The sequence below is a fragment of the Salmo salar genome, chromosome 05, assembly GCF_965601325.2.
Source record: "Salmo salar chromosome 05, fSalSal1, whole genome shotgun sequence".
Taxonomy (NCBI): domain Eukaryota; kingdom Metazoa; phylum Chordata; class Actinopteri; order Salmoniformes; family Salmonidae; genus Salmo; species Salmo salar.
Genome location: NC_138295.1, coordinates 23,681,783 through 23,698,007, shown reverse-complemented (window position 1 = coordinate 23,698,007; position 16,225 = coordinate 23,681,783). Strand labels below are relative to the sequence as shown.

At 44.9% G+C, this 16,225-nt stretch overlaps 1 protein-coding gene across 5 annotated transcripts in view; it reads right to left on the bottom strand.

Moving 5' to 3' along the window:
• Positions 1-16,225, bottom strand: part of diaph2 (diaphanous-related formin 2) — a 754,395-nt gene that overhangs the window by 532,696 nt on the left and 205,474 nt on the right. For all 5 annotated transcript variants that reach the window (XM_082975098.1, XM_082975097.1, XM_082975100.1 and 2 more), the window contains 4 exons: positions 9,458-9,532; positions 9,275-9,344; positions 7,661-7,797; positions 5,937-6,045 (listed from right to left, as the gene is read on the bottom strand). In XM_082975098.1, the coding sequence (XP_082831224.1) occupies positions 5,937-6,045; positions 7,661-7,797; positions 9,275-9,344; positions 9,458-9,532 (391 nt within the window). The remainder of the gene's footprint in view (positions 1-5,936; positions 6,046-7,660; positions 7,798-9,274; positions 9,345-9,457; positions 9,533-16,225) is intronic.

The window sequence follows — 16,225 nt, the reverse complement described above, 5'->3', positions numbered from 1 at the left end:
TGGAAAGGTACACACCCCACTATATGAGGTCCCACAGTTGACAGGGCATGTCGGGAAAAAAACCATGCCATGAGGTCGAAAGAATTGTCCGTAGAGATCAGAGACAGGATTGTGTTGAGGGTACCAAAACATTTCTGTAGCATTGAAGTTCCCCAAGAACACAGTGGCCTACATCATTCTTAAATGGGAGAAGTTTTGAACCACCAAGACTCTTCCTAGAGTTGGCTGCCCGGCCAAATTGAGCAATCGGAGAGAAGGGCCATGGTCAGGGAGTTGAACAAGTACCTGATGGTCACTCAGAGAGCTCTAGAGTTCCTCTGTGGAGATGGGAGAACCTTCCAGAAGTTCAACCAACTCTGCTGCACTCAACCAATCTGGGCCTTTATGGTGGAGTGACCAGACTGAAGCCACTCCTCAGTAAAAACCACATGACAGCCCACTTGGAGTTTGCCAAAAGGCACCTAAAGACTTTCAGACCATGAGAAACAAAATTCTCTGGTGAAACCAGATAGAACACTTTGGTCTTAATGCCAAGCGTCACATCTGGAGGAAACCTGGCACCATCCCTACGGTGAAACATGGTGGTGGCAGCATCATGCTGTGGAGATGTTTTTTAGCGGCAAGATCACCTTCCAACAGGAAAACGACCCTAAGCACACAGCCAAGACAACGCAGGAGTGGCTTCGGGACAAGTCTTTGAATGTCCTTGAATGGCCCAGCCAGAACCCGGACTCGAACCCGTACGAACATCTCTGGAGAGACCTGAAAATAGATGTGCAGCAACGGTCCCCATCCAACCTGACAGAGCTTGAGAGAATCTGCAGAGAAGAATGGGAGAAACTCTACAAATACAGGTGTGCCAAGCTTTTAGCATTATACCCAAGAACACTCAAGGCTGTAATCGCTGCCAAAGGTGCTTCAACAAAGTACTCACTGCCAAAAGTGCTTAAACAAATATATTTTAGATTTGAAATTCTTCAAAGTAGCCAACCTTTGCCTTGATGACAGCTTCGCACACTCGGAATTCTCTTGACCAGGTTCATGAGGTAGTAACCTGGAATGCATTTCAATTAATAGGTGTGCCTTGTTAAAAGTTATTTTGTGGAATTTCTTTCCTTCTTAACGTGTTTGAGTCAATCAGTTGTGTTCTGACAGGGTAAGGGTGGTATACAGAAGAAGTCCATATTACGGCAAGAACAGCTCAAATAAGCAAAGATAATCAACAGTCCATTATTTTGAAAGTTGTGCAGTCGCAAAAACCATCAAGCGCTATGATGGCACTGGCTCTCATGAGAACTGCCACAGGAAAGGAAGACCCAGAGTAACTTCTGCTGCAGAAGATAAGTTCATTAGTGTTACCAGCCTCAGAAATTGCAGCCCAAATAAATGCTTCACAAAGTTCAAGTAACAGACACATCTCAACATCAACTGTTCAGAGGAGACTGCATGAATAAGGCCTTCATGGTCGAATTGCTGCAAATAAACCACTACTGAAGGACACCTATAAGAAGAATAAACTTGCTTGGGCCAAGAAACACGAGCAATGGACATTAGACCAGTGGAAATCTTTGTGAGAAGCAGATTAGGTGAACGGGTGATCTCCGCATGTGTGGTTCCCACCGTGAAGCAATGATGAGGAGCTGCCAAGTGACACGAGCCTACCAGACGAGCTAAACTACTTCTATGCTCACCTCGAGGCAAATAACACTGAAACATGCATGAGAGCACCAGCTGTTCCGGAAGACTGTGATCACACTCTCTGCAGCCGATGTGAGTAAGACCTTTCAACAAGGTCGCAGGGCCAGATGGATTAACTAGACATGAACTGTGAGCATGCGCTGACCAACTGGCAAGTGTCTTCACTGCCATTTCCAACCTCTCCCTGTCCGAGTCTGTAATACCAACATGTTTTAAGCAGACCACCATTGTGCCTGTGCCCAAGAACACAAAGGTAACATGACTAAATGACTTCCAACCCGTAGCACTCGTGTCTGTAGACATGAAGTGCTTTGAAAGGCTGGTCATGGCTCACAACACCATTATCTCAGAAACCCTAGACCCAATTTGCATACCGCCCAAACAGATCCACAGATGATGCAATCTCTATTGCACTTTACACCGCCCTTTCCCACATGGACAAAAGGAACACCTATGTGAGAATGCTATTGATTGACTACATCTCAGCGTTCAACACCATAGTGCCCTCAAAGCCCATCAATAAGCTAAGGACCCTGGACTAAACACCTCCCTCTGCAACTGGATCCTGGTAAGGGTAGGTAACAACACATCCGCCATGCTGATCTTCAACACAGGAGCCCCTCTGGGGTGCGTGCTCAGTCCACTCCTGAACTGCCTGTTCACTCATAACTGTACGGCCAGGCACGACTCCAACACCATCATTAAGTTTGCCGATGACACAACAGTGGTAAGACTGATCACCGACAATGACGAGACAGCCTATTGGGAGGAGGTCAGAGACCTAGTTCTGAGGTGCCAGGACAACAACCTCTCCCTCAACGTGATCAAGACAAATGAGATGATTGTGGACTACAGGAAAAAGAGGACCGAGCACGGCCCCATTGTCATCGACGGGGCTGCAGTGGAGCAGGTTGAGAGCTTCAAGTTCCTTGGTGTCCACATCACCAACACACTAACATGGTCCAAGCACACCAAAACATTTGTGAAGCGGGCACGACAAAACCTATTCCCCCTCAAGAGACTGAAAAGATTTGGCATGGGTCCTGAGATCCTCAAAAGGTTCTACAGCTACACCATCGAGAGCATCCTGACTGGTTGCATCACTGCCTGGTATAGCAACTGCTCGGCCTCCAACCGCAAGGCACTACAGAGGGTACTGCGAACGGTCCAGTACGTCACTGGGACCAAGCTTCCTGCCATCCAGGACTTCTATACCAGGTGGTGTCAGAAGAAGGCCCTAAAAATTGTCAAAGTCCCCAGCCACCCTAGTCATAGACTGTTCTCTCTGCTACCGCACGGCAAGCGGTACCGGAGTGCCAAGTCCGGTACACCAGCCAGTCTGGTGTAGAGGCAGAAAAAAGTAGAAGGTAAGAGGAAGTGGAAAAGAGAAGAGGTCTGGGGAGTCTACTGACCAGATGTGCATTTGTAATTGATTTATTGGATTAGGGAAGTGTAAAGGGATGGAGGGGCGGGAGAATGAGGGGAAAGGGAAAATGCTGATGGGCCTTAATGGGATGTAAGGTGGCTCCGGGGAGCTGCACCAGGAGAAGACGGCGTGTTCCTCTGACAGGTGGATCGATCGGGAACTGAAAGATCTCTGTGATTGACTTGAAAAGTACCCGAAAGAAAACCTCTATCGGCATGTTTGTGTTGGCCCACATCTTTTTTTAACGGGTCGTAGTGAATGCTGTCGCTTGGCTGTTATTCACACCGATTCCTCCTGTAGGTGTTTTTCCTGGCGAGAGGTTTACAGACAAACACATGCACACCCGTGCACACACACAGGGGCACACACACACACACAAAATCATCACGCTAGCCCAATTCATGCCCTCAGAGAACATAACTAGCGGGAATTCGCCTGGCGATGGGGAATAATAGCCATCTGGAATGAACAGCATTGGTTTGTTTTCGATGTGTTTTTTCCCCTTTCTATAGCCCGGGGACAGTTGAATCGAACAGGTTTGTATTAATCCAGTGGAGTGAGGGAATATGGTGTTATGGTTTATGGGGACATGTCAGTGCTAATGGAGACTCTTTACATATGCACCAGGCCTGCCGCGCCCCGGGAAAACAGTAAGCTTAAGGAGAATTCTAAAGGTTGTTCTGTGCTGCGCCAGCCCTACTGGTGGGGTGGAAGGGGATGAGACAGTTGCTTTGAGAACATGCCAATGGTGTCAGGCAGCAGCAACATAGCAGACATCAAACCACTCCAATAGGACCTCCAGAGCCTTGGACCAAGAGCTGGGCATCCACGCCTGAAGTCTACCCACCAGGGACGCTACACTAGAATCCTCGCTGAAACTTCACTAACTTCACACCCATCTCTTTACTCCCATCTCTTTACTCCCATCTTTAGTCTTTCAAAAGGAAGATAACTATTTCGAGAGTTATGAGTGACTGAGGGAGCTTCATGGGCCAAATGTTGTTGTTTTCTTCTCTTTGTCTACGTATAGATTTGTCTTCCTATCGTATGAAGCAGACAGACCTCGACCATGTTTGTTGTGTGGAATTGGTTCGAGGAGGGTTATTGTGGTGCTTGTTTTTGGGTTTGGCGACGGTGCACGAAGGGAGCTCGGGCGTCATGTGAGCCGTGCTTGCCGTAGGAGGTTTTTTGTCAGTGTAATTAAAAGTGGGACTGCTGGGACGGTTTAAAGTCAGGATGCAGGCTTGCTTTCTCTCTGCAGTGGAGAGAGCAAAGCCCGAACTGCGGCAAAACCCATTTTAATCACATTAACAAAGTCAGGCTCCACAGCACCATCACAAGGTTTTTAAAAAGTATTCTAATTTCTTTGAACCTTCTGCATCAGCAAGGTAGTTTAATTTACTTCACAATTAGCGGCGGCTCTTTTCATTAGCGGACATTTTATGGAGGAGGGAAAACATGCAGCACAATCCAAGGATTTCTAACTCTCCTTCTTGCTCCATCCCTCCCTACCCATACATCCCTCCATCCCTCTTTCTCCCATTCATCCCTCCTTCCCCCATCCATCTCCTCCTTCCCCCATCCATCCATCCCCTTCTTCCTTACCCCTCCCCCATCCCTCCATCCCTCTTTCCCCCGTCCATCCCTCCTTCCCATCCCTCTTTCCCCCATCCATCCCTCCTTCCCCCATCCATCTCCTCCTTCCCCATCCATCTCCTCCTTCCCCCATCCATCCATCCTTCCCTAACCCTCCCTCATCCCTCCTTCCCCCATCACCCGTTCCTCCCTTATCTCCTTCCCATAGTCCCCCCCATCTACAAACAATTTGACTAATTATGAAATTAAAAAAAGACTGCTTGCAAAAAAGTGCCAGAGAAAGAAACAGTGAAGGAAAATAACAGAAGTAAAGACCGGTATGTTGCTGCATGGTTGCCCTTTTCCTCTGGGTCCTCAGAGACCCGCCTCAACAACACTGAGAAAAAGCTGAAAAATATTTGTTACGAGGATGGGAAAAAACATTTCTGGAAGTCAACATCTCTCTTCTGGTCTTGTGTTATATTTCAGAGTACTCAAAAGACTTCTCAAAAGAGTCCTCAAAAGAGAGTAGAACAGTTCTGGTAGAGCTCCTCTAGTGAAGCAGGTGGTGTTGATTAGGCCAGGAGAAAGAACCCTTGGTCGACTCCCATCAAACAGCTTAGGTGCCAGAGGTTGACAAGCAGACACAAAGCAAGGAGGGCAAGGGAGATGAAATGTGTGTACCCGTCGACAGGGGCTGAGGTACAGTAGACCCCTGAGTGACAGAACTGTCAATTTCAACCTGTCCCTCCGCATCAAACACCGGCTCCAAGCCAAGAGGCCATTTGTGAGAATGACACTGACTAGAGCAGAGTTCTCTCCATTGCACATGACATGGCAGACTCGAATGATTTGACTTTGTTATGTGTGATGTGCATATATGTGAGCTTAAAAATATGTTTCTTTCCACAACTTGCCTCAGAGGCCTACAGGTGGAGGTCATAGATAAAACTTGGAAGGGTTGATAAACAGAATATTGATGTATGACTCAAATCCAAGCAGACTAGCATTGAAATAACACAGTCATCGCACCATGGGCTACTCCGTAAGGGGCAGGCTGAAAGAGTGTTGTGGATGGAAGTGGATATTTATGAGGTTATTATGGAAAGATGTGAAAAAGGTGTACATGACTCAATGTCACACATAAATCACATTTTTGTCAATGGGATTTGCACAAAGTGCGATTTTGTGACTGTGTGTGTGTGTGTCTGTCCAAAAGGGGTTATAAAATGCTGACCTGGAGCTGTTGGGCCTCGTGATTCTCCAGTCCCTCCACTATCGGAGAAAATCTCTCCTTGTTATTCCTCTCCGCCGCAATCGTCATGGCAGCCAGGATCTTATCCAGGCTGAGAGAAAACAAAAAGACTGAAAAGTCAACAAACGCCTTTATTGCCCTACCACCAGGACATTTACTCACACCACCACCTCACATATCATCTAATCTGTCCCCTTGTCTTTGTCAGGGACGTTCTATTGTTTGCAACCCCGTGCATTATAGGTATCCAATTGATCTGCTTTAGTGTTCATTGCTCTGGTACTGTTCAGAGAAAGCCTGTATAGCTGATATTATCCATTGTAAAAGCTATTCATAATAAAATGCAGTTTGTGATGCCAGGGCAGGAGCAATTTATTGCAGGGAGAATGCTACAGGACTACTTTATAAAAACACATATTGTTGTGAAAGCAAATTAGACTGTTTACAAGGGCTCACGGCAACTTTGCAGAATAGTGATTTGGGCAATTTGAAACAAAAGCCTCACACTGCTATGCGCCTGCACAAAGGTGCTGCAACACAAGTAGGTGAAGACAGTTTAAATAGCCACTTTAGTAAACAGCAAACAAAAGTTTTTGGATACCGAGCCCCTTCTTTATCTGGATGCGCTTTATCACGCCATCAGTCGTCGGGGCCTCTCTCATCGGGGTTGGAAATGGTTTGCTGTCAAGCTTTTATCTTCTATACACAGGAGAAGCACGAGAGAGAGAGAGAGAGAGAGAGAGAGAGAGAGAGAGAGATCGCGAGAGCTCTTGTTTTATATTTATTTTTCAGCACCTCCTTTTTTCTGTTTCTCTCCTCTTTGCCATCCAGGGCGGTGAAGCGTTCGTGGGTCCTCAGGGAGGGAGGATGGCTCACGACCGAGCCATGACTGTGATCTTCCCCCCTTGCTCCAAAATAGTCTGGCAGAGGAGCAAAGAGAGGGAAGATGCAGAGGAAACTACCGACCCAGCACCACCCAACCCTTGACTTTTTTTTCCCGGAAAGTGAGGCCTCAGCTCTATTTCCTGTCAATCAGCTGTGCATGCTTAAACAGGGCTGTTTAAGCATGCCCACACGTGTGTGTGTGTGTGTCTGTGTTTTTCTTTAAGTATATTGGAAATTGAGTATGAGGGCAGCTTAGTTAGTACTAGAAGATTAATTTCAGGCGAGTCATTTTACATTCCTAGATTAAACATAGCAGGGGCCAAAACCACGGTCACACAGAGACATTCGGCATGGGCTGATATGTAAGAAACAGTTTTAACTAGATTCTCGTATTTGTCCATTTGTTTATTTTCCTCCGCTGCATGCAGAGCTACTTTGAAGTCCCGTTGTTATTTTAGTCCAGCTCAATACAAAAGAGCTCCCCTGGATTCAATGTATAATCTGTCAGCCAAACTGTGTGTTCATGGCCAACAACACTGAGCACTGAAATACATTACACAGCCCAAACTGTAAAATAAGAACAAGTTAACCGACGGAGCTCCGGTACATCTCAAAGTCCTCGCTGCAAATGTAACATGAGTGCACAGAATGTATTGTGTTAGGGCCAGTGACAGGTTGTCTACAAATGTATTTCCTTAATGTGATTATAGAAACGAGGGTTGCTAGGGGGGAGAAGTGGGGATGAAGACAATGGCTGAGAGAAGTGTGAAATTGAGGATATTATAATGCTAGATTAGTGTTGAATGTTGCAGTGAACTTACATGTTTTCCTCTCCAATGATGCAGATAGCTGAGAGGATCTTGACGATCTCTGTCATCATACTGGTCTGTTTTGGGTCAATGGCCCTGGCCAGGAGAAGCAAGCTTCGCTCATCTCCCAGAATCCTTTGCAGTCCATACTGCAAGGGAAAATGGAGATTATGATGAATTGAGCCAAGTCAGGACTGTGGGGACAAATACTTATAGTCCTCCCCTAACTTTAAATCTATCTTAGACTCAAGTATACTTGAACACATATTGGGATTTTGTTAAAGGGTAGCAATATCAATAGCTCATCCATCCTCACTTTCCAAAGATGAGACAGTGCTGCTTCCCAAAAAAGAATAATGAAATACTTGATGACAATGGGTTGAATATGGCAAATTAGCTCCTCTTTACTTGTCCAAAATAGCTCTCGTCACAGTCCATCCATTCTAGATAGGAAAAACGGCCAACCTGGTTTCACCATACAGGATTTTGAGAAGAATACCTACTCGGTATAAAGCATTATCACTTTTCATTCATTTCATTTCTACCACTCAATGTGAATAATACTTTTGTTTCAGATTTGCCATTGAAATTTAGGCATTGAAACTATAGAAATTCAGTCTCTGGTTTGTAGCACTTCAGGGTGAATACAGAACCACTTCTACACTGTACTGTCCTTCTCTTCCCTCCTCAAATTACATTGAGTCGATATAACAGGCGGAATAAAGGATCACAATGATTGTTCAAGTGGTTGAGGGCCCACGTTGGGTGCCAATTGAATCCTGATATATGGCTTTCTGAAAACAGTGAAGAATCAAGAAAAACTGCTGAACGTAAAACTTTTTGAATGAAAGCCTTGGATCAACCCAACCTGTACAAACCTTATTGTTCATGAAGACCTTGGACCAACCCAACCTGTACAAACCGTATTGTTCATGAAGGCCTTGGATCAACCCAACCCGTACAAACCGTATTGTTCATGAAGGCCTTGGACCAACCCAACCCGTACAAACCTTATTGTTCATGAAGGCCTTGGACCAACCCAACCTGTACAAACCGTATTGTTCATGAAGGCCTTGGACAAACCCAACCTGTACAAACCGTATTGTTCATGAAGGCCTTGGATCAACCCAACCCGTACAAACCGTATTGTTCATGAAGGCCTTGGACCAACCCAACCTGTACAAACCGTATTGTTCATGAAGGCCTTGGACCAACCCAACCTGTACAAACCGTATTGTTCATGAAGGCCTTGGATCAACCCAACCCGTACAAACCGTATTGTTCATGAAGGCCTTGGACCAACCCAACCTGTACAAACCGTATTGTTCATGAAGGCTTTGGACAAACCCAACCTGTACAAACCGTATTGTTCATGAAGGCCTTGGATCAACCCAACCCGTACAAACCGTATTGTTCATGAAGGCCTTGGACCAACCCAACCCGTACAAACCTTATTGTTCATGAAGGCCTTGGACAAACCCAACCCGTACAAACCGTATTGTTCATGAAGGCCTTGGACCAACCCAACCCGTACAAACTGCATTGTTCATGAAGACCTCGTACCAATCCAACCCATACAAACCTTATTGTTCAAGAAGGCCTTGGACCAATCCAACCCGTACAAACCTTATTGTTCATGAAGGCCTTGAGACACTGGATCAGCTTGTGCTGGTTCCTTTTGTCTATACTTTCTGGCCTGAAAAAGACAGGCGAAAGGACAGGAATGAGAATACGGCAGAGAAGAATAGATTTAGACAGTATTGAGGGCTTATTGAGAGACGAGAAGTCATTGTAATGTGAGATGCTTACTGTTTCTTATCCAGCAACTTATCCAATGCATCCAAGAGGAGGCCCAGTCCTTCATGGCCAAAGTTGTTCACCCAGCTAGGAAACAGAAGAAAAATCAGTCAGAAAAGACAGACAACATACATGGTCCCGTGCCATACCAACAGATGACGAATCACACATCAAAATAACACAAAAAAGTCATTGGAGGTATTGGTTTCATTGTCTCTGAGGAAAGAAAATCCTCTCCACAATATGATTGGATATGGAGAAAATCATTGTCTCTATTTTTCCTGGTTATTTCTTTGGAGAACCTATTCATGAGACAATCAACACGGCCCTCTTTTTTCTAACACTAAATGCTAGAATGTGTATCACATTAATTTACAGGCAAAGGAATAATCATCCATCCTATGTCCTGCTCCTGTGTTCTAGCAGTGTTCTTCTAGGCCACACACAGCCTGCTGTAGCAACGCTAAAAGATTAAGCAATGCAAGAAAGATAGCACTGTAATCGATAATGGATCGCAGGAGATAATTGGCTATAAACCACAAACGTATCTGGAGACAGCAAATGATCCAGTGCAGATGAGACTGTTTGTCAGATGGGGGCAGGGGCCGACCCCCCCCGATCACAGCCAGATTATGACATTAGCATCATTTCTTCTCGCCGCCAGATTGTCAGTAAAACAAAATGCATTGAGCATTTTTTTGCGTTAAAGGGTCATAATTCAATGATTTCTTCCGCCTTTTTGATAATGATTCAAAGCAATAATAGCATGCATATTAATGTAATTTGTATTGAGTTGGAGAAGACCCTCGATTAGGGCCGATGCGTACTGCCCAAGGCGGCTCTGCCAAGGTGAAGTGAGGTAGCTATTTCTCTGATCTGCAACAGAATAAATGGAGAATTACTAAGACTACCAAAGCCCTCCGAACCCATTCCTCAAAATGCATTACCAGGCCAAGCCCAACCCAATTTGCACCTTATTACCACTGTGATGTACAGTATAATGATCTGCTTTGTTAATAAAACCAAACAGCATAATGTATAACTGTCTGTTTACCGAAGAAGTTGCGGCAGGCAGTTCATTGCATGCAAACACAGTTAGCTAAGCCCCAATAGCAAAAATTAGATCTCGGGGAATCAATCTAGCCCGACTCAATGTAGAGCACAATCACACTGCTGTTTATGACAGCCGACATCAATACAGAGGGTAGGAACAAATGAGCGATGTGAGACAACAAAAGAAAGGGGAAAGAGGCGACATGGTTGACGGAGCACAATTCGGTAAATCCACAATCATTTTGTTTATGCTCGCCGATTCGCCACTGTAGGGCTTATGCAAGAGCGAGGGGAAATGAAGCCAATATTTGTGGAGAGATATTCTGATTATTACACGGTGCTCTGTGTAACCTGAGATCCAAGGCACAAATACCAGGCGGTTGTGTACAATGTTTTGGAGTGCAAAATGGGGGGGGGGGGGGTCGCAAAAGCTGCCATGACACCCAAATTAGATTCATTGGGTGAACAAGTTTGTAGCTCAGGCAGATTAAAGGTCACCTAGCCTGGCCTGATATGCTGGACAGTGACATGACACAATCCATGTGGTTGAAATAACCTGTGTCTCAACACGACCTCTTCTTCAACAAGATGGAAAGTAAACAAAGCAAAACAGTGCTACTCCACAGACAACACTGATAGATGAAAGCTGAAGTTGAAGACGCATCCCGTCCCTAGCATGTTGTGACAAGATTTTATTGTTCTGAGGTGGCTATCTTTTCACTTCTGGGAAATCAAGCAGCTTTCGTTTGGAGGTGCCTAAGGTGGATAGATAGTGAAGTTAGGTCTATCTGTCTGTATGTCTCTCTGTCGATGTTGCCAATCAGTCTGTCTGTCCATCGGTCTGTCAAAGACGCAACAGCGCAGTAGCCAAATAGGATGCTCTTCCAGTTCAGCTTCCTCCTTCCTCAATTTGTGGCATGCATCAGGATCTCATTAACTTGGGGTGGAACTTGTTCATGAGCAATTGATGGATATAATCCTGCAGTTAAGTGCCATCAAATCGTGTTACTTTCCACAATCATGTACATTCCGCAGGCTAATGATAAAGTCATGGTTTGCCTTAGGGACGGACCAATTTTATATGTGTACTAGTTCTGCTAGTTCGATTATGTTGTATTTATGTTAAGTGCCACAAAACCCAGAATTATATAAGATGTCACAGTCCCAAATGGAAACATGTATACATCTGACCTTTGTTGTCACCATGTAGCTCACGAACAAGGCAATGTGGTTCCCTAGAAATTAAACAATTAGCTGCCTTTGTGGGTCACTTTCAAGTATACCATATATGTTGTTGAATGTGTTTGTCGAGTCATGTTAATCATATTCCTACAAGCAGATTTGGCATGGGAAATGTCACTGCTGCTGGAGAGAATGCTTTGCTTGTGTATACCAGCCACAGCAACAGACCGAACGGAATTGTTCTGTGGAATCTGACACGCTTTCAGTCTGTCTGACCAACCAGCTGGCCTGTCTTGTGATGCCTTTTATGCACATTGATTTCAGCCAGTGGCCCAACATTGTTCATTCTTGTTGTGTTATTTCATTGGGACTAGCGTCAGGGAGTATTATGTTATTGAGAGCTCTGTGTGAGAGAGCAATATCTTTCATATTGGATTACGGGCTAAGCCATACCGCTGTACCACTCCTGACCTATTCAGCACTGCTGCATTCCACTTGAGAACTTGTGCTCTTAGCAACAAATTGCTCTCGACATTATAACCTGAACCTGAGCACCGGGAGGCTGCCAGCCTTGTGATTCTGCATTCTGAAGGCCATAAGCATTTCCTCCCAATCAATGCAATGACTTACTGAAGGAACCAGAATAGCATGCCCAATGAGAATGATGTCAAACACCAACACATATAACATTGGAATATAATCCAAAACAATTGCATTGTATTTTAATTACATACAAGGTTCTAATCTGCATAGTTATATATGGTATAAATACTATGAAGCAAATCAGTCATAGTGTTAACAAGAAAATACTGCATATCAATGACTGCTGTTAGCGCGCAACATCTACATTTTGCTCTTTGGACAGACAGAAGGTATTTAGTTCACATTCTCAGGAATGATAAAATTAGCATTTATCCTTTCAGACGCTGTTATAGCTTATATAAAGCAGACATCAGTATCCTCAAACAATTGGTTCTCAGAAAGGTTATGACCTTTGCAATAGCAAGAAAAGAGTGACGAGTAGCTTATTAATGAGTAAAAATACAGACATCTTTGTGAATAGCACTTAATGAATGGCCTAGCCTTTCCACTTTCTGACCTTGATTTCTGTATGTCTCCTCTGTCCTCTGGGCATCAGGCATATTACACAATACAAACCAGGAAGGAGAAAGGTCAAAATATGAAATACCTAGAAGCATTTGATTCATATAGAAAGTTGTGATCTCAATAGGCAATGATGGAAAGAATGAAGAGGGAAGGGTAACACAGAGATGGCATTGTGTGTTAGAGATAAGGGCGCCATTTGAGACACACCACCAATCTTTTCACGTGGTTGTTTCTTCCTTTATGAGTGGATTGAAGTGCTCAGCTGTCACGACCACACACACACACACACACACCTCGCTAATGAAGTTGTACACTTGTACTCTTCTGTCCTCTCTAGCAGATCAGTTTTGATGACGGGACATAAATGGGATCTCTTGCATTCTCCGCCAGGTGTCTGGCCTAACTTCCCTCCATTCAGATAGGTACGTAGGAGAGAGGACAATAGAAGTAACAATCTTTGCTTTGAACACAGTGACAATGGGAGCGCCCGTACCCTGTAGAAACCACTGTCAGTACCCTGAAGAAACCACTTTTGAAACCCTGTCAAAACCCTGTAAAAACCCTGTAGAAACGCTGTAGAAACGCATGGCTAATTTCAGCACAGGGGAGAGTGGACAGCACCAGGCGACGGTGGAGTGGCTATGTGAGTGACCACACAGGCACAGTAAACTTCCTAGCGAGAGAGGCGAGAGAGAGGCAAGAAACGAGAGAGAGAAAGGCAAGAGAGAAAGAGGCGAGAGAGAGAAAGGGGCAACAAATCACATCACATTTTTTTTGGTCACTTACACATATTTTACAGATGTTATCACAGGTGCAGTGAAATGCTGCATCTGTGATACAGTGAGGGGAAAAAAGTACTTGATCCCCTGCTGATTTTGTACGTTTGCCCACTGACAAAGAAATGATCAGTCTATAATTTTAATGGTAGGTTTATTTGAACAGTGACAGACAGAATAACAACAACAAAAAATCCAGAAAAACGCATGTCAAAGATGTTATAAATTGATTTGCATTTTAATGAGGGAAATAAGTATTTGAACCCCTCTCAATCAGAAAGATTTCTGGCTCCCAGGTGTCTTTTATACAGGTAACGAGCTGAGATTAGGAGCACACTCTTAAAGGGAGTGCTCCTAATCTCAGCTTGTTACCTGTATAAAAGACACCTGTCCACAGATGCAATCAATCAGATTCCAAACTCTCCACCATGGCCAAGACCAAAGAGCTCTCCAAGGATGTCAGGGACAAGATTGTAGACCTACACAATGCTGGAATGGGCTACAAGACCATCGCCAAGCAGCTTGGTGAGAAGGTGACAACAGTTGGTGCGATTATTCGCAAATGGAAGAAACACAAAAGAACTGTCAATCTCCCTCGGCCTGGGGCTCTATGCAAGATCTCACCACGTGGAGTTGCAATGATCATGAGAACGGTGAGGAATCAGCCCAGAACTACACGAGAGGATCTTGTCAATAATCTCAAGGCAGGTGGGACCATAGTCACCAAGAAAACAATTGGTTACAGACTACGCCATGAAGGACTGAAATCCTGAAGCGCCCACAAGGTCCCCCTGCTCAAGAAAGCACATATACATGCCCGTCTGAAGTTTGCCAATGGACATCTGAATGATTCAGAGGACAACTGGGTGAAAGTGTTGTGGTCAAATGAGACCAAAATGGAGCTCTTTGGCATCAACTCAACTCGCCGTGTTTGGAGAAGGAGGAATGCTGTTTATGACCCCAAGAACACCATCTCCACCGTCAAACATGGAGGTGGAAATATTATGCTTTGGGGGTGTTTTTCTGCTAAGGGGACAGGACAACTTCACCGCATCAAAGGGACGATGGACGGGGCCATGTCTTGTCAAATCTTGGGTGAGAACCTCCTTCCCTCAGCCAGGGCATTGAAAATGGGTCATGGATGGGTATTCCAGCATGACAATGACCCAAAACACACAGCCAAGGCAACAAAGGAGTGGCTCAAGAAGAAGCACATTAAGGTCCTGGAGTGGCCTAGCCAGTCTCCAGACCTTAATCCCATAGAAAATCTGTGGAGGGAGCTGAAGGTTCGAGTTGCCAAACGTCAGCCTCGAAACCTTAATGACTTGGAGAAGATCTGCAAAGAGGAGTGGGACAAAATCCCTCCTGAGATGTGTGCAAACCTGGTGGCCAACTACAAGAAACGTCTGACCTCTGTGATTGCCAACAAGTGTTTTGCCACCAAGTACTAAGTAATGTTTTGCAGAGGGGTCAAATACTTATTTCCCTCATTAAAATGCAAATCATTTTATAACATTTTTGACATTTGTTTTTCTGGATTTATTTGTTGTTATTCTGTCTCTCACTGTTCAAATAAACCTACCATTAAAATTATAGACTGATAATTTCTTTGTCAGTGGGCAAACTTACAGCAGAGGATCAAATACTTTTTCCCCTCACTCTAACATCTAGCTCCAACAGTGAAGTAATACCTAACAATACACACAAATCCCCCAAATTAAAAGAAAGGAATTAAGAAATATCAGAACGAGCAATGCCAAAAGTATGTCGACACCTGCTCGTTGAAAATCTCATTCCAAAGTCATGGCTATTTATATGGAGTTGGTCCCCCCTTTGCGGCCATAACAGCATCCACTCTTCTGGGAAGGCTTTCCACTAGTCGTTGGAACATTTCTACTGGGACTTGCTTCCATTCAGCCACAAGAGCATTTGTGAGGTTGGGCATTGGCTCGCAGTTGGCGTTCCAATTAATTCCAAGGTGTTTGATGGGTTGAGTTCAGGGCTCTGTGCAGGCCAGTCAAGTTCTTCGACCCAGATTTCGACAAACCATTTCTGTTGCAACCTCGCTTTGTGCACGGGGCATTGTCATGCTGAAACAGGAAAGGGCCTTCACCAAACTGTTGCCACAAAGTTGGAAGCATAGAATCGTCTAGAATGTCATTGTATGCTGTAGCATTAAGATTTCCCTTAATTGGAACTAAGGGGCCTGTACCATGAAAAACAGCATCAGACCATTATTCTTCCTCCACAAAACTCTACAGGTGGCACTATGTATTAGGGCATGTAGCATTCTCCTGGCATCCGCCAAACCCAGATTTGTCCGTCGGACTGCCAGATGGTGCTCCAGAATCCGATGGTGGCGAGGTTTACACCACTCCAGCTGGCGCCATTGGCATTGCGCATGGTGATCTTAGGCCTGTGTGTGGCTGCTCGGCCATGGAAACTAATTTCACGAAGCTCCCGACGAACAGTTATTGTGCTGACATTGCTTCCAGAGGCAGTTTGGAACTCTGTAGTGAGTGTTGCAACTGAGGACAGACGGTTTTTACGCGCTACGCTCTTCAGGACTCTGAGTTCTCGTTCTGTGAGCTTGTGTGACGTACCACTTCGTGGCTGAGCTATTGTTGCTCATAGATGTTTCCACTTCACAATAACAGCACTT